The sequence below is a fragment of the Nyctibius grandis genome, chromosome 5, assembly GCF_013368605.1.
Source record: "Nyctibius grandis isolate bNycGra1 chromosome 5, bNycGra1.pri, whole genome shotgun sequence".
NCBI classification, from domain to species: Eukaryota; Metazoa; Chordata; class Aves; order Nyctibiiformes; family Nyctibiidae; genus Nyctibius; species Nyctibius grandis.
The window spans coordinates 90,947,232-90,965,874 of NC_090662.1; the positions used below are offsets into that span (position 1 = coordinate 90,947,232).

General features: G+C 42.6%; 2 protein-coding genes across 3 annotated transcripts in view; one reads left to right on the top strand and one right to left on the bottom strand.

The window, feature by feature from the left end:
* KPNA1 (karyopherin subunit alpha 1) overlaps positions 1-13,444 on the top strand; it is a 63,598-nt gene extending 50,154 nt beyond the window's left edge. Inside the window, exon 14 of the mRNA XM_068400953.1 lies at positions 634-13,444. Within this exon, the coding sequence (XP_068257054.1) occupies positions 634-821 (188 nt within the window). The 3' untranslated portion in view covers positions 822-13,444. The remainder of the gene's footprint in view (positions 1-633) is intronic.
* FAM162A (family with sequence similarity 162 member A) lies at positions 9,348-18,586 on the bottom strand. Of its 2 annotated transcripts, none has more exons than XM_068400957.1 (5): positions 18,473-18,586; positions 16,918-17,043; positions 14,491-14,599; positions 11,367-11,475; positions 9,348-9,594 (listed from the first exon to the last, which is right to left on the bottom strand). In XM_068400957.1, the coding sequence occupies exons 1-5, from the start codon at positions 18,486-18,488 to the stop codon at positions 9,499-9,501; spliced, it is 456 nt and encodes a 151-aa protein (XP_068257058.1). In that variant the 5' UTR covers positions 18,489-18,586; the 3' UTR covers positions 9,348-9,498. The 2 variants fall into 2 exon arrangements, with proteins under 2 accessions (XP_068257058.1, XP_068257059.1); XM_068400958.1 differs by having other exon boundaries at positions 16,918-17,039; positions 18,473-18,555.
* Between the last annotated feature and the right edge of the window lie 57 nt (positions 18,587-18,643).

Here is an 18,643-nt window from a genome sequence, read left to right on the forward strand (position 1 = left end):
TATGGTATTTTCATTTGTTTCTGATTACAAGGCCTGAGTTTGCCCATCTGCTTAATGTCTGCCCAAAAACTGGTTGCATGAGTTTAACTGCATTATATATATGCATGATGCAGGTTAGGTAATGGAGCCTCCATCCTTGGAAGTTTTGAAAACTTGGCTAAACGCAGCAGACCTAATCTGGTGTTGGTAGTAGTGCTGGGCTGGGCTGCAGGTTGGACGAGGTGATTACCAGAAGTCTCTTCCAACTTGCAGTTATGTGATTCTGTAGTCATGGTCCTTGTAAACAAAGTGTGTGAACACACTGTCAGGAAACATGGTCCTAAAAGTCTCTTCAGAAGAAGTCTTTGAGGGCTTGTTCTTTACACGTTCAAGCATGTTGATTTCATTTTTTGAGTGAGAGGGTAGAGGCAGACAGAAAATATGAAGCACATCACACAGTTACAGGGAACTCTGTAGTTCAGCCTGGTTTTCCTTGGATGTGGAGAGTTGGGTAAGGGTCTCCATAGTGGGACCTGTTCTTTCTGAAGGTGGGAGAGAATTGTCATGGAACTTCATGTTCACAACAGACTGAAAATGATCAGGATCGTGTGCTTTCACCAAGCTGTAACTTTTACATATTTCTTTTCTCTGCAGGCCTGGACAAGATTGAATTCCTGCAGAGCCATGAGAATCAAGAGATTTATCAGAAGGCCTTTGATCTGATTGAGCACTACTTTGGAACAGAGGATGAAGACAGCAGCATTGCCCCACAGGTGGATATCAACCAGCAACAGTACATCTTCCAGCAGTGTGAGGCTCCCATGGAAGGCTTCCAGCTCTGAGGTGCCCCTGTGCTGTGTGCTCCTCTACCTAGCCAATCCTGTTGTCGAGCCACGAGCCACACGTGGAGTGATTCTCTCAATGTTTTCCATAACCCTGTTTGCGCTCATTCGCTTGCCTTGTGCACATGCTCTTACATACGTCTGGAAAACTTCTGGCTCTTCATGGCAGGATGCCCCCTCCTTGGCAAGGGGTCGCCAGAATCACCCTTCTCCTCTAGATTCTGAACCTCTCCACTGTCATCTTCGTGGAGTTGAGGCACCTTTCTATACTTTGAGATATTCGCTGCTTCTATTACAGGAAAATAATCCCTCCACTAGCCCCCACACTCCTGGCATCCAAGATAAGGCTGCCTTTCTCATGTATTTGCTGCAGTGTGTGCCTGCAGTCCAGGGAGACATTCAGACTTTCTGAGAACGTAGCTGAATTCATTCCCCATACTCTTCCCTGGATGCCTCTTTGGATGGCTGTGAGATGCGGTAGATCTTCACACGCAATGTATCTACTTCGCTGTATGTGCCAGCTGAGGTTATTGGCATATAGAACATGTTACAAATAATGGAATAAGTTCTCTATGCCCTGCAACAACAGGCTGCAATGGACATGTTTTCTGGTTCTTAAGAATACTGAACACATCTGGCCCCATCCCTTCTCAACACTGAGCTCCCAAGCTGGATTGCAGACCACTGTGGAGATTTGTATACCTTCCTAGTCTTTCCTCTCCATCCACAAAAAAAGAGCCTGTGAATAGCTCGCTCTTACCACCTCCCCAGAAATGACTTTCCAAACCAGCTTCTAGAATGGAGAAACTACCCCTGCTTCTGCTTGCCAGCACAGTATGATCCAGCTGGGCCTTCCTTAAAAATCAAGCCCTTCCTGACTTCGTGTTCCAGAGTCTCGTCCTTGGTATTATAGTTATGGCTGAAAAATTCCTGTCTGCCTCTTTACATTTTTACACAGCACGACTTGAACGGATTTATCTTCTGAAAAATTACCTTCTGAATACAGAAATCTTAATTTGTAAAACTTAGCACAAGGAGCGTTAGATCTCCTTTTCATTTTCACAAGACAAGAGCTTTCTCTCCTGCTCATCTGATAAAAGAGAGTCCTCCTGGTCAAGCCCCTTATTTAACAACTAAAATGACACTACATTCAAAGGATAGTAGTATTACACCTGGATCCGCCTGGCCCTTCCATTTCATTTTTTCCTCTTGCTGTTTACGGGACTTCAGGTGTGTTAGCATGGAACGCATGGTTCCTACAGGTGACATCTGTAAGGCATCGCTGACTGCATGACAGCTGTCATCCGCAGCTGTAGACTGCCCTTCTGCTAGCAGCATGTTCTTGGCTCCGCAACCTGCTTGGATCACAGGCATCTGATGCAAAGGCCAGCCACTCCTCACTGAGTTCAGCTGACACTGACACCAAACTCTTCACACGACTGGGGAGATGCCACATGATTGAAAGTGGCGGTTCCATTTCTGTAAATGCAATGGATTCTCCAGGCCGTCCGCTCCCCCCTGCATCGGGCTATGTTCTTTCAAGCCATTTTGGATGCTTGGAACACACATTTGTCCAGTGTAAACATTTCAAAATCGCCACTGACAACCGCAGTGTCGTTTATGTGGGGTAAATGTTAGTGGCAGAACTGTCTGCAAGATCCTCCTTATGACTCCTCTCAGTGACAAGCCACTGCAAAAGCAAAAACAGCCCATTGGATACAGAATAATAAAAATACATAAATCACTTGTCAAACTGCTGAAAGAAGCTAGGCAAAGGCCTGAACATCAGCTCTGTGTGACCGTTATTTAAATACAGTCTTCACTTCTGTCTGTGCTTCAGGATGGAGACTCTGACCTGTGTGGCCACTGCAGAAGCCACCTGCTGCCTCCCTAGCTAAGCCAGCTGGCCACCACCTTCCTTCTCCCAGTTATTTTCTCTAGTGCTGCTTTGTGCTGAAGGAACATTCAGTTTACTGCACTTGATCTGTAAATGGACTTCGATTCTTTGTAATTTTAGGGGGTTAAATTTGGTGGTTAATTTAAAAAAGCAAAAAAACCCTCAATGTTGCCTTTACATCACATACAAATAACTGTGTTTCTCTTTTCTTGAAGGGTGATAGAAGCACTGATTAGTAGCAAAATCTTGTTTTAGCTTTTGGATTTTTTTGTGCTGGATTTTTTTACGTGTAAATTTCCAATAACATGTCATTTCTAACATGTACCTCTTATTGGATGGTATAAAAATGCTACATATTTTGTAAACAAATCTGAGCAAAGTGTGTGTGTGCATATATTCTGTATATTCATATATGTATATTCTGTGTATATATACACTAGTGTGTATATATACATATATACACACACACACGTATATATATACACACATGCATATGTGTGTATATATATACATATCTATATATCTATATATCTATATATATATAAGTGTTTTCTCTTCCAGGCTAGTGAAAACAATGTGGTGCATTGGCGTTTCCCTCCCCTGCCCCCCAAGAAAATAATGACAGTTGCCTCTAAATGAGTGAATTAAAAAAGAGTCCATTTAAGCTGAATGGTGTGCCTTCCTGTGTAAGGAGCCTGGCCAGTGTTTGTTACTTTTGCAGTGGATATGTGAATTCAGAGCAGATAAGTATAAATCTTTAAACTTGGTATGTTTGTTTGAAGTGACAGGCCTGGTTGACACAGGTAATATTGTTGTCATATATATTTAGACTGTGGTAAGGCATTTGACTGGTACTGCATAATATTTTGACTGAAAACTAAAATACAAAAATCAACATGGCACACATTAAATGGATTAAAATGTGGCTAACTCATAGGTCTCAATTTAATTTTAAAAGGTGCTTAATTGAGTGTATTTCCATCAGGATCTTCCAGCAACTACTAATTGGCCTTGCTTTACTTAGCCTTATTAATGGCTTGAAAAGAAACAAAATCTGCTTCTAACAAAGGCTGCAAATTATATGAATACGGAAGGGAGATCAGACTTGTGAATTATGAAAGGAACAGCTCACTGATACCGACTGATCAGAATGACTTGGTAAACCAAAGGCAAGTAAACTATTTGCATTTTGACAGAGACAAACGTGTAGTGTAACGTTGCCCACCTAATAAATAACGTTCAGGCCACAGGTGAAGGACACTGGTTTGGAAGAAAAGTGCCTCTGAAAGAGCATGAGGATCATTATATGTTATCGCTTGAACACTACTTTCTAACACGATTCTGTGTGGCTAGTGTAATGCACATAGATACAAAAAGAAATCTTTATTAGAAATGAGGAATTTATATTAACTTTATATTCGGTATTGGTGAGACTTTTTTTACAGAACACTCTCCACGTTGCTATCTGCAACAAAAAAGGACGCTAAAAAACTGGCAACAGTAAGGACTGAAAGTTGAAAGTTCCATTCAGATAAGAAACAAGGCACTTTTTACCCTCAAGAGTAACTAAGTATTAGATTGAAATGAGAGTAACAAAGGTTATGTCCCCTGCTAGAAACATTGAAACCAGTATTCTCTGCTTTCCTGAAGTATGTGCTGCTGCTCAAACAGGAACTGTCTCAGAGGAAGCATCTAGCTTCCACTTCTGTGAGAGTCACACTGTGTTTTCAATGATCTGTTCTTGTTTTGTGTGTAAGTCAGAGGCAGTGTGGTCTCATGTGTAGAGGATAGGCCAGGGAGTTGTTTGGGTTCTTGGGTTCTTCTCTTAGCTCTGCCATGCAGTGTGTAGTGCCAGGAAAGTGATCTCACGTGTTTTTTTCTGCCCTTATCCTGAAAATCGAAGTTAATGTAATTGTTTCTGTCTGCTTGTGGAGATCCAATCTAAGCACCTTCCAAAAGCCCCACAGGCTGGTAAGGTGAAAAGGTTCATGAGAACAAGAATCTCTTGAGTTGTTCTTGCAGTATCAGTTAAATGGGGTGTTAGAGAAAGGAAGACGCGGGACTCCCTGGAATTGTTACGTAGCCATCCTGTCCACAGATCTGTAACGCCTTTTAAGTGTTGTGTATTTGTTGGGGCAGCAAACAGGAGCTGGCATTCTTTCTGTTGGTAAAGCTCCCAGTGGGACGTGGCAGGCAGGGTCGTCCTCTTGGATTCAGGAGGATACAACAGACGATGGGGCAGGTGGTTATGGAAAGCTCAGTAACTAAGCCAGGACCAGTGCTTCGGGCTCCTGGGAAGACACCACACATGCAAACAATCCTTTGAGGCAACTTCTGCCTAGAGACTTCAGCCAGTTGTTAAATTCCTGCATTGGTTCCTTGATGCCAACCAGCTACTGGTGGTCAAAGTCCCTTCACTTGGTCTTAAGGGAAGAGAGGAAGGCACTGACCCCAGAAAACCTACATGTTCTTGAACCTGCATTTCTGTAACTATCATCACTGAGACTGTTAAGAACCAAGTCCCACCACACAGTCCTAAATGTGACAGTGCTCCTGGTGGTGCACCTCTGTGCTTCCCTGAGGATGTACAGAACAGCTGTTTTACCTCTGTGCCAGCTTTAAGTAACTCCCACATCTTCCAGGATGGTGTCTTTGCTGCTGGGGTTGGCGCAACACGTCATTAGTACTTTTCCCATGCCGATTTTAGCTAGCAGACATGAAGGTCTTTCTTCAGATGCCTGAGTCTTAGTAGGAAAATAAACAGGACCTTTTTGTGTACTGCTATGGCTGTGTCCATAGGTGTCCTGCATGCTCTTTTAAGGAGGTCAAGTTGTCAGATTGATCATTGCATTGTGAAGTGTCTGTTGTGTCTGGAGCATGTACAGCAATATGGCACATGGTATAGGATTGATAATTTGACTTTTCTGAATAAATGTGAATGGGGCTGTAGACCAAGCCAAAGGGGAGAAAGAAAATGAAATACTGTTTAAGGGCTTAGTATGTTCTGCTCCATAAGGCACTGTGAAAAGGCTGTAGGTTAAAGCTATGAGCTAATCACGTGATCCGAGGTGTTATTAGAAGTTCTCCAGTCAGCTAGACTGGCTGCTTAGGCCAGAAACGTGTGCTGTCCTTATAACCATTGTATGTGCTTAGAAGTGCTTTATTGGAAGCCATCACACTAGGAAAGAGGTGGTTTCTTTCATTGCCCCTCTGAGAAAGATGTGCAACATTTTTCTAGGACCCAACTACTTGCAAATGGTTGGGAGCGATCTGGAGACGGCACAAAGCCCAGTGGCTCACACTCTTATTTGAGACTCTGGAACCTACGTGAAAGGTGAAAGAAAACACGAATGTGCGCAGTGATGCACAGGTTTTATGGTAGATCCTGAAATGGTGGAGATACCAGAGTGATAGAAGGAAAGGATATATGACTTCTACATGGACTTTCTGTAAAACCACTGGACCAGAGTTCAATTTTTGAGCAAATGGCATAAAGCTTATAGAAACTTAAGTAAAATGAAAAACTGGAGACCATTGCTGCTCTGGGTTGTTGCTTTCTAAGTGGTATTTTACGTATTTTTATTTGAAATACTTTACCAGCTGGATGAGTCTGAATAGTTTTATTTCCTAAACTAGATGAGGTACCTGCCAGTTCTTCTCACAGAGTGCACTAGGAGGTGCTTATTGAAAGGGGGATGCTTTTGAGATGCATGGTTTTAAGTACTGCCATCACAAAGCATAAATTAAATCACAAGTTCATGGTAACCTGAAATACTGTCAGAAGTGCACGCTCTCCTTTTTGGTCTCATTTAATACATGCATGAGCACAGGCACGCAATGTGGGAAGATATTTTTTTTGGTTCCCACTTGTGTGCCTACTGGTGTGGCAAAGAACCAGAGCTGCCATGGAAGATCTATTCACATACCTGCAGTGGAATTAAGCGTGACTTGCATTCAGTGCTAAATGAGCAGACTCTGTGGAAGCCTGCTCCGCTTGATGATGGCTTACTGGCGATAATTGCCTTACCGAGAATCTGATGACAGGTCATGGCATCACCTGAAGGTTATAACTTCTGTGGTGGAATGACTGCACAATCTTGTTTGATTGGTTACGTCTTGTCAAGATGAGTGGTACCCAGAAATGCAATTCATAGAAAGACGGACTGCAGCAGCTATGTTCTAGCTCTAGAGTAAATGACAAAGTACTAGAGAGGATTGTACTAGATGTCTTATTGCTTCTCTTTTCCAGGTATAAAGACAAGACTTACCCTGCATTTTTGTAGGGCTTTTAATTTATTCAGCAATAGTGCTAATTTTTAGTAGTACAACAAAAATAATAAGGAGAATGTTTCAAGAAAAATAATCTGCCTTCCGCTATCAGGAATTTCACAAACTAAATCTGTCAAGCCCATATGCCTCTTCTGTTTCTGGAGTCCCCAGGGCCAGTTAGCAGGCAGTCCTGGGAAATAACATAGTTTTGAGCAGTCCTGGCAGTTCCAGTCTACATTTCCTTCCAAATGAACTGAAAGGAGGAGGAAAAACACTGTCTCCAGTTGCTGCAGGCTGTTCAGCATGAACAGTGTGTGAGACTCTTCTGGGATGAATGCCAGAAAATGGGACTGCTGGGAGTTGCTCTTTGCAGGTATTACTGGGTCTGCCACTTCTAAAACTTGAGGCAGATGATCGTTAAGCGGGGTAGTATCGTGAAAGCACGGATGACTATTTAAAGGGAGAAAAATGCAAATAAATCCAAATGAGGTTTGGAAAAAGGAGCTCAGCAGAAGAGAGCAGAAATGCCTGCCTGACTTTCTCGTACTCACATGCTTCTAAATCTGAAAGCATAGGCTGAAGCTGTTGCTCAGTTGTCCTCGAAATACTAATTTCTATTCCCTTAGCTTGGACATTCTCTCATCTCACTACCAGCTCTGGTGTAAAAACCATTAGGTTGTCAACTGCAACACACTGGTTCTCTGGAATGCCATTTCACTGTCACTCCCCCTCCTCTTTTTATCTAAGGCAGGCAGTTCTTCACAAAAAGTAATCCTTCACTTAAATGCAGACAGGATATATCGGACCTAGAATAGGTAAGCAGACTTTCTAATAACTTATGATAATGTTAATGCAGGTGATACAATTATTCCTGACTCAAGGACTCCTCTAATAATTGTTCTCTCTTACACAGAGGAACATATGGAATATTTTAGGCAGCCTGTAATAATATAGAATACATATAGCACCGTTCTTCCTGAAGCGACCTCAAGGGACTATCCAGTGATAGTGGATGACTGCCCAGCAAAGGTATTTTGTTTGTACAAGTATGCATGTAAAAGTGGAAACCTAATGGGCTCTCCTTTCGTGTCCCAGTTATCTTTTCTTAAGTGGTAACTGGGTGGATGGCCGGGCCCAAAGAGTTGTGGTGAACGGAGTTAAATCCAGTTGGCGGGCGGTCACAAGTGGTGTTCCCCAGGGCTCAGTATTGGGGCCAGTTCTGTTTAATATCTTTATCAACGATCTGGACGAGGGGATCGAGTGCACCCTCAGGAAGTTTGCAGATGACACCAAGCTGAGTGGGAGTGTTGGTCTGCTTGAGGGTAGGAATCCTCTGCACAGGGATCTGGACAGGCTGGATCAATGGGCCAAGGCCAACTGTATGAGGTTCAACAAGGCCAAGTGTTGGGTCATGCCTTTGGGTCACAACAACCCCATGCACCGCTACAGGCTTGGGGAAGAGAGGCTGGAAAGCTGCCTGGTGGAAAAGGACCTGGGGGTGTTGATCGATGGCTGGCTGAATATGAGCCAGCAGTGTGCCCAGGTGGCCAAGGCGGCCAACAGCATCCTGGCTTGTATCAGAAATAGTGTGGCCAGCAGGACTAGGAAAGTGATCGTCCCCCTGTACCCCGCACTGGTGAGGCCGCACCTCGAATACTGTGTTCAGTTTTGGGCCCCTCACTATAAGAAAGACATTGAGGTGCTGGAGTGAGTCCAAAGAAGGGCAACGAGGCTGGTGAAGGGTCTGGAGAACAAGTCTGATGAGGAGCGGCTGAGGGAACTGGGGTTGTTTAGCCTGGAGGAAAGGAGGCTGAGGGGAGACCTTATCGCTCACTACAACTACCTGAAAGAAAGTTGTAGCAAGGCAGGTGTTCGTCTCTTCTCCCAGGTAACAAGTGACAGGACAAGAGGAAACGGCCTGAAGTTGCACCAGGGGAGGTTTAGATTGGATATTAGGAAAAATTTCTTCATGGAACAGGTTATCAAGCAGTGGAACAGGCTGCCCAGGGAAGTGGTGGAGTCACCATCCCTGGAGGCATTTAAAAGACTTGTAGATGTGGTGCTTAGGGACATGGTTTAGTGGCTGACTTGGCAGTGCTCGGTTAAGGGTTGGACTTGATGATCTTAAAGGTCTTTTCCAACCAAAACGATTCTAAGAGCATAAGCTTTTGTAAAGGAGGTTGGTACCACGAACGGAGGTACAGCTCCTGCAGTCTTTTAAGAGACTTAGTCTTGCATGTAGCACACGTGGGAAACAACTGTTCTGTCTGTCCAGTTTACTCACTTGCGCTGTTCCGCTAACAGGAGAGTTTGGAGGAAAGGGGAGGTTGTTGGGAAAAGAAACTACAGAAAAGACAAGATACGTTTCTGTTTTTAATGATTACAGGATAATGTATTCATTCTTTCTTGAACGTGAGAGTACAGAACAGGAAAGACGTGACTATATCCTCCTTCCAGTGCTGAAAAGGACTCAGCTTTTCTTCCCCAGTCCTTGGTCTCTTCTTTCCTCTTCTAAGGTTTAGCAGATGTACTCTGAGCAGCTTCCTCTCTCCACTGAGCTTTCTTCTCCAAGTTTAGGCTTGTGAGAGATTCATGCCTTTTTATAGCCTGCAACATAATGACAAAGCAAGAGCAGAAAATATCACCTAAAGGACCAGAGAGATGTAACTGGAATCCATAGGTTACAAAATATCTAGCCTATCCTTACCAAGGCACAGTTTGGTCAGCTTTAACGCCAGGAAGAGAGTGTGTTAAAATAAAACAGAGACTATTTTGGCTTAAACTCATTACTTCTCTGGGAATAAATGAAACCATTTTGTTAAGGCACTAGAAGATACATTCTGTGCTGCTGGTCAGTATTTAATACTAATCTCTGGTCTTTAGAAGTCAGAGGTACTGGAAACAAATGAGAAATTAAACATAATAGATTCCAGCTGCTGTGAAAACAAGGGTCCCAAAGGAGCTGTCCTCCTCTTTCTGGTGTTCGCATTCATAGTACTCCAATGTAAGAGGAAAACATTCTGGGAAGTGTCAGTGTTTGATCTCTTCTGCTAAATCCAGGGGAAAACCTTTCCACTGTTTTGTTTCAGAGTGCTGCATTCTTTTCATTTTGATAGGGGGATGCTAACCAGTAGAAATGTTGCTTCACACTTCAATAGTTCACAGTGCTGGGGTTGAGACTCTGTTACCAGTTTTGAGGTTTCTCTAGAACACAGTAAAGATAGGAACATTGTCATCACAACTGCTTCAGGGAAAGGCAGCATACAAATAAGGTTCTGCCCATGTAGATGCTTTAAGCTCAGGGGTTTTTGCTTCCAGTCATCCATAGAAGAATGTAGTAGACTGTGTTTCTGTTACCACCATGCATTTTATCAAAAGCAGCATGACAATAAGCTGCACAGATCGTATTCACATTCCTTGACTTTGAGACTAACGCTGCTGCGAGGCTTTAGCTTGGCTTCAGTACACAAAATGCGCTCCTTGCTTCTTTACAGAAATACCTCAAAGTTAATAGTTCACCAACTATGTTAAAAAACACATAAAATTAAAGCATGACTAACCTTTGCTGCACTTGGAATCTTAAACTTTACACATACTCTCTTCATATGATGCAAATTAAATCATAGACCTAGTTCTGCCACATGCTGAACTACTTTGGTATCTTGCCAAATTCTGTGCAAGTGAAGGATGCTCAGCATCTACAGGACTTGGGAGCTTTTCTATGAAATAGTTTTTCGATTCAACAAACAATAATAATTTGAGAAAACTGGTTCCATCCACACTAAAGGAAGACTTACTTTCTAATGCAACTAAATGGCACAGAATTATTACTGAGCATCTCCTCACTGTTTAAGAAGACTTTTGAGAATTCTCGAGTCTGTTTATGGAGAAACATACTTGTTTGCTATTTCCGTTATATTGATTCTGTGAGTGATGCAGCATGTAGAGAGGCATCTGTAATAGGTCCATACAGTCACTGTATGGACCCCATTGGCCCAAGGAGCGTTTACCTGCTTCCCAGACCCTCACAACAGAAGGTGCTCTTTCCTTTCGAACTCTCGCAGCCAGTCAGCAAAATTAAGGAGCTAAAACAGCGCAAGCTACAATTAAGTATTGCACTGAGAACAAAAGACTTGTGTTTTTTTTCCTTTTAAAGGAAGCATATGCAGCCTTAACAGTGATACCATCCTTTTCTGACTTGGGAATTAATCAATGAGGGTCACGTCTGGGGAACTAGGAGGACTTATTTTTAATTTTTGCCCAGTGATAAAATGAAAAAGAAACCCCCCAAAACAAAATAGTACTAACAATCCATAGGAGGAACTGAGGAGTTTACGTGAAGATTGATTTGCACTCACCAGCCAAAAATCTGTGCTTACCTGCTTCCCTTTAATCACCATGGCTATGCATCCCAATATCGTCAAGGCAATCATGACATAGCTGAACTTCACCCGCAGTGTGGTCTTTGCTGCTCTGATTGTTTCAATCCTCAAGAAATAAAAGAACAGACACATTATCAGAGACCCAAATAAATCATTCGGCTAATTGTTTAATTTCTCCTAGCATGCTATCTATGTAATTTTGATAATGCTAAAGGTTTCACAAAAAGGTTTTACAAGAATGGGAAAGGCTGATCTCCAGCTACCTTGGGAGGTACTTGGTCACAAAGGCATTCCTCTCGAAGCTGGAAACAAACCCAGTGTTTTTAACTTCGGCTATTTAATTGTTTAGAGGCAATATTGCCTTTCCAGACCACTTGACTGCAAGGCAAAGGAGGAAGGCTGCAGGATTTAAGTATGCATGTTCACTATGGAGAGGACAGGAAAAAGAGAAGGATGGTTTTACTAATACGATGTTTTTCCTAGTGTTAGCTCCTTCTGTGCTCTCTACCACAGTAGTGTAACGGTGTTTAACAGTCAAGTTTCTGGGGCAGAGGGAAGCATTATCACAGCTTAGCAATTCTTTCTGCCTGAACTTCAAAATAGTTTCATTTATGATGCAGTCTATTTTCTAGTAAGAAGGCTTCCTCTGCTACCGGATTTGATAGTGCTATAGCTTAAGGCTGGCTGCTGATTGTAGTACTCCTCAGAAATTCTGAATAGGACCATAACTGTTTTCCTGAGAAACTAAGGAGGCACGGAGGATTTTAAGCTTTCCAACATCAGCTTTGGACTCTTTAAATCTTTTTTTTAAATTATTTTTTTATTTCAGGGGGCCTCTCTAGCCACATCGATAGCTATACTCCTTTGGGAAACCTGGTGCCTAGTCTACTGTTATGTTCTAAAAACCAGAAATCTTCCACAAGAAGAGTACCAGTTATTAAAGCCTTCCAGCTGTACATGTGCTGAGTTAAAACAAAAAAATAATTTATTTTAATTTGAGTTAAACTCTGAAGATCCTTCTACCCAAATGACACCTCAGTTACAGCAAATTTAAAGTTCGTATTAGAGATACCAATGCAACAAGGGCCAAAGAAGCATAATGCTTTTAGATGTGCTTTCCACAACAACCAAAGACCTATACCCTATATATTTAACTCTCATTGCAGAATTTAGAGCAGTTGACTCCCTTCTCAAGGAGATTAATGGTCTCACTGATTAAGTTTGGCACATGATAAAATTACAGATGACCAGAAAAGCATCAACATAGTGTGATGAGAGAATAAATGCATCAAACTAGGTAATTATACCCCAAAACTACCACGGATAGTGGATCTAATGGAACTGGGAAATTATCACTGTACACGAATATGAGTGAATATGGAATCTTTTACTACATTTTGACTCATACTTGGAGGAAAAAAGCTACTGAAGGCTCCACGATAGTTCAACATGGTAAATCAGATAGGACCTGAGAACTGAAGAGAGTTTTGGTCTTGTTTTTGAAGAGGGGGGCAAGAATGATTTGATCACTGTTTCAGAGTATTGATCCGAGTACCAGATTTCCGATCATAGGGAACATGTCCATCTACCGTGAGACTAATAGTTAAATTTAGCTTCCAGGTTATTTGTTTTTGCTAATAATCTGCGATGACCAACTTGGGCACAGGCTGCAATTAAGCTGAAATGCACAGAAGTAGGATTTAAAAACTTTGTTAATTTTTGAAGTACCTTGGATGTGTTAGAATATACAAGAGGAAAAGGTAGTTATCTGAACACAATTTGCATTTTAAATCCATTCAGTCGCTAAGATTAACATTTGTTTAATAATGAGTTACTTCTGATCACCACATCTTGCCAGATTACTGAGTTCTGTCACAAGCCCTTACAACCCACGCTTAACTCGGCTCACAACAGGAAAACGAGTTTTTGTGCTTTTATAATTCTCAATCGTCTTTTCAGCTTTGGCTGAACTATTTGCCTAAATAAAGACAAGAATTCCCTATGCACTTGCAAAAATGGTCAGCTTTTATCTGAAGTTGGTTTGTCCTTTCAATAAATCATTGAAATGATTTCAATCACTCTGCTGTTTTCTTAAAAACACTCATAACAAGTGTTTGGTATGTAAACATATATGAACTGACATAATTTAGTAAGTTTTAATAATTTACACCTTTGTGTATTTATTTCAAATGTAATTTTAAGAAAAATGATTCAATACAAACCTGAAGAATTAATTTTTAACAATATTTATTCATTGTGATACATTTAGAAAAACCTTAGATACGCGGGTGGATTTTCAAGTCCCATACTGTGCATCCAAACAGAGTTTCTTTAGAGGGCAGCTACATAGTTTGCTTACCCGAGTAGTAAAAGATTTACTGCATCTTTTTAATTTAAATAAATACATATATTTAAAAGCATTATAAGCCTATTTTAAAAGATTACTATACTACCACCAGGAATGTTTTTTAAACTAATAATTGCCTTTTGTTGTTGTTAAGTTTGATTCTTCACTTTGGATAGGCAAACTAGAACATGCACTTTTATTTTCTACTTTTCACACAGGGCAATGCATTGACATTTGGACTCCATCAGCAACAGGGAAATTTTGACTATATATGTATTTGTTGTTAGGGAGCCTTCCCACTTCTAGTTTAAATTCCAAGAGTAAAGAAAGTTGGCCCATGCCCCCTAGATGTTCATTAATAAATAATTTAAATGAGTTTTAGTTATTTTATACCTGCATTGTGAAAGTTTCACACAATAGGAGACTGACATACAAAGAAAAGTACTAGAAAAAGCTCACACTAATATTTGCAAAAAGCTTTTTTGATTGGGAGAGAAGAGTAAAAGTTAACTGATTTGTGATGTTTTTCTAATGAAACAACTGACAGATGCTGGCCATCCCTTCAGAAAAATATCAAAAGGGATATATTATCTCAGCAATACAGAATTGCTCAGGTCATCTCATCTACAAGACGATACACCAAACACAGCAGTGTTAAGATTTTTCAGCTGTGAAAACCCATTCCATTTAAGAAAAGTTATTCTGGAGTTACATTCAAGCAACTTATTCCTGCACAGACAGTGTCTCTTTTACAGCTTCAAAACCGGCACTTACGAGACAGTCTCTGGTATATCCTCTGGTTTTTTGAAATTGCCTGCCCACAACAAAAATCTTCTCTCCCAGTCTGTAGGCTTGTGTCCCGGCACCTTTAAAGTAGGCCGACCTAAAAAAACCCAAACAAACATGAAACACACAAACAAACAAAAACACCACCAAAAACAACAGTCAGAGAAGATGAAGTGCCACAGCTTTAAGGAAACCAGTTAGGGTGAGCCGTGCGGGATTTTAAGTATGATTCCTAGAGCTGGTTAGGGAACAAAAGTATATCACGGTCAGACTAACAAACCTGTAAACAGGGATTAAACTGAGGCCACGTAAGGAAGTCCAAATCTTGCCCAAGATCTCTATGTTTGTAGCTCTAAATTTACGGAACCTGCTCCAGCATCTAAGCTTCCTGAGCTGCTGTGATATTATGGTTTTCCTATTACATTTAAATTAGTTAAAAAAATAAAATAAATCACATGGAACTGCTACAGAAAAGCCAATATGCCACACCATTGCATCCATTGCAACTTTTCCAGGGAGCATAAGATTTTTATCTTATCTGGAGGTATAAGCAAACAGATGACCACAGGCAAAGATTAGACCCCTAATTTTCAGCTCAGTCTTTCAAACTCCATATCAAAAGTATTCAGAACCTACTACGGGAAGGTTTCCATATGTAACATACCATTAAAATCTAGCAAAGTGCAAAGACAGACAGCTTTCCCACCCCCCACGTCCTTTTAAAAACAAAACACCGACCCAACAATGGGAGGTATCCTGTACGGCTGCGTGCTGCCTCGTGGATTCCTGAATTATCTAGGAAGCAGGGTGGATAGACAGTTTGCTGACAACACTAAGTTATTCAGAAACATAAAGAAGAGGGCTAAACGTGAAGAGCCGCAGGGCTTCAGAATCCTGAGTCAATGAGATGGCCAGTGAAATCCCACGTACATAAACAGGAAGCAATTCCAGTTCACGTGCAGAAGACAGACTCTAACTCAACCGTTATTGCTGAGGAGTAAGTCCTCGGGGTTTCACAGTGTTTTTGGCAAAGTGTTCAGTAATAGTCAGAAAGGGAAACAGCATTACCACCAATGTTTAGCAACACGGACCAGCACAAAAGCATTGTTATGCCATTGTATAAAACCGTGACTCCAGCATTTTGAAAAGCATGTGAAATACTGATCTGTCATCTCAGGAACAGTCAAAATAGAACAGGTACAGAGGAAAGTGGTAAGGACAACCACAGGTATGGAATGGCCACCACATAAGAAACAGTATCATAGACTGAGATGTTTGGCCTGGAAAAGCAGTAATGGCAGCTCCCTTCAGCACAAGAGAGGCCACCGGAATCATAAGTGACATTGGGAGTGTGGGTTAGGATGAACAGGCCCTGTTTTGGAAGGAGTACTGAATAAAGGAACATCAGGTCGAAAACAGCATGCACCAGTTTCAAAAACAAATACAAGACTCTACTTGTTTTCTCACAGCATGGTTAAGCTGAGGAACTCCTTCCTGGACGATGTGAACGCTAAAAATACGTCCAGCTTCAAGAGACTGGGCAAATTTATGAAAGAAAAATCCAGTGAGGACCATTAAACATGAAGATGCCACCTCTGGGACAGCAGTCTAGGGGAGAAACACTACATTTGCCCTCTTTCTGTAATCTTCCTTAGATCCTTGCCATTGGTCACCACTCCTATTAGCCTTCACAAAAATGTAAGGGACCTCCTTTACTGGCCACTACTGGAGACATCACACTGTTAAGGAGACCTTTAGTCTTACCCAGTACAGCTGCATTATGTTTTCAACACAGAAGTATGCAAAATGCTTCCCATCCGTATGCTCCTTGGATCTGGCGTCAGTAGGCCATGAAGGGAACCTGTTCTACAGGAAGTCTGACTAGAGCATCGTAACTGTCCCGTAGACAGTGAAAAAAGGTTTCATGGCCTGAGCCTTACCTGACCAACTCCACCCTTAAACATGAACAAAGCAAACGATTCAGACTCTCTCCTGCAGGGCGTGTTCAATTTTGTGAGCAGCTGGAGCTGGCTGTACTACGAAAAACTGCAAAACTGTTTTAGCTTGTACGATGTTCCTAAACATAAAGAGTTTACATTGGGGTTGAATGGTCAGTTCTAGAGCACAGCTGAAGAGCCTCAACATAGGACTGCAAGCCAGATAAGATACTAGTGACCTGCTACAAAGTGAAAGCTGTGTTATTGTCGCAAGAAGAAATATTGACCCCTGGCTTTGTTAAAAAACAAGATTTTATTGCTAAATTTAATGCTCAGCTTTTCAGTCTGAAGATCAGAAGTCCCTCTCAGAAAATCAGGGATATTAGCATCTATGTCAGCCAAATTCGTGTTCAGATGATGGATATCGTAAGTATTTTGTGGCATGAAACACAGCATGATCATTATCAAAAACGCTTACTTCTAGGCTGAAGTTGACTTTCTTCCTGGGGTTTAATGCAAAGCCTTCTGCTTATCTTCAGATCCGCTCCTTTAGTCATCCTCGGAATTGAGGGAATATTTCTTCCCAGCAGTTTAACAGCCCTATCTGAAAGGGAAAGCAGAGAAAGCAAAGGGGCCAAATCTAACTCAGAACAGCAGAAAGTGAGAATACTAGCTTTCAATTGAAGTGTTTGGGTTTTTTTAAACACCAGTGAAAAATGAAATACAATAGGTACAAATCTAATATTATGCAAGAAACACCAGATTTAGTTGTAACAGAGCCTACCAAAGAAATTAAAGCTTGTCTATAAGCTATGACTGGAGCTTGCCCATTAACCTTATTTAGAAAAAACAGGAATGCAAGATTACAGCCTACAAGCAATTTCTAAAACACAACGCACATCACAATTTCAAAGAACTTATCTGTTCGTATGCTTCGGATATACTTTGGACAGTGCTATTTCAGGGACCACACACCAGCGTTCTGCCAATCTTGCCCCATCCCAAAAGCAAGTCACAGACTTGACAGGGTCAAGAAAAAAGCCAAAAAAGCAGAATCCTGCCATACTGAGATACCTGCTTTGTAGTGTATTAGAAAAGGACAGGGCACCTTATGTATGAAAATATACTCTTGAGGACGAGCTTCTAATTCATTAATTAATATAATGAAAAAAATCGGACGGGGAAAAGAAAACAACTTTGACAGGCAAAAGGGCACTTCTAAAATTACAAATCGAGTGCTTTTTTTGTTTACGCTGACTGAAAATGTCTTTCCTATGAGAAACAGCTGCCCTTTACTTTCTAGGCATAGAATCACAGAATGGTTTGGGTTGGAAGGGACCTTAAAGATCATCTAGTTCCAACCCCCTGCCATGGGCAGGGACACCTTCCACTAGACCAGGTTGCTCCAAGCCCCATCCAACCTGGCCTTGAACACTGCCAGGGAGGGGGCAGCCACAGCTTCTCTGGGCAACCTGTTCCAGTGTCTCACCACCCTCACAGCAAAGAATTTCTTCCTAATATCTGATCTAAATCCATCCTCTTTTAGTTTAAAACCGTTACCCCTCATCCTGTCACTACTTGCCCTTGCAAAAAGCCCCTCTTCCGCATAATACAGTCCAGCTCTGAAAAAAAATAAATTTACATTTATAGGCGACCCCCCCCCCCCAAGGAAACCGAGCCCTTTTTGAGGTCTTCGGAGAAGGAAAAAAAGGCACAAATCCGTCCCTTTCGGGTTTTTTTTAAAGCCAGCTCGGAGGCCGCCCGCCTTCACGCCTTAACGCCCACCAGACGCGGACGCCAGCGCCCCGCTGCACCCCGGCCGCTGCGCCGGGGGATCCCCGCTGCGCGCTCCCCACCCACCGCACGGGGCCCGGCACCTCCGGGGGCCCCGCCGGGCCGCCTCGGGGCTGACAACGCCGCTCCGCCCGCCGCCTCAGGGGGCAGAGGGCGAACCGGCGGGCAGCCCCGGCGGAGGTCGGTCAGCGTCCCCCCCCCAGAGCCTCCCAGGGCTCAGGCCCGGGGCAGTCACTCACCGGCGCGGCCCCACATGGCGCGGCCTCCCGCCCCGGTGCCGCTGCCTCGGGCCTGCGCGACTCCCCGCAATGTCACCGCTGGGCCGGCGCCCCGCCCCGGCCCTGGGATTGGAGAGGCGCGGCGGAACGCGCGGGCCCCGCGCCGGGGCCGGGACCGGCGCGCTGCCGCCC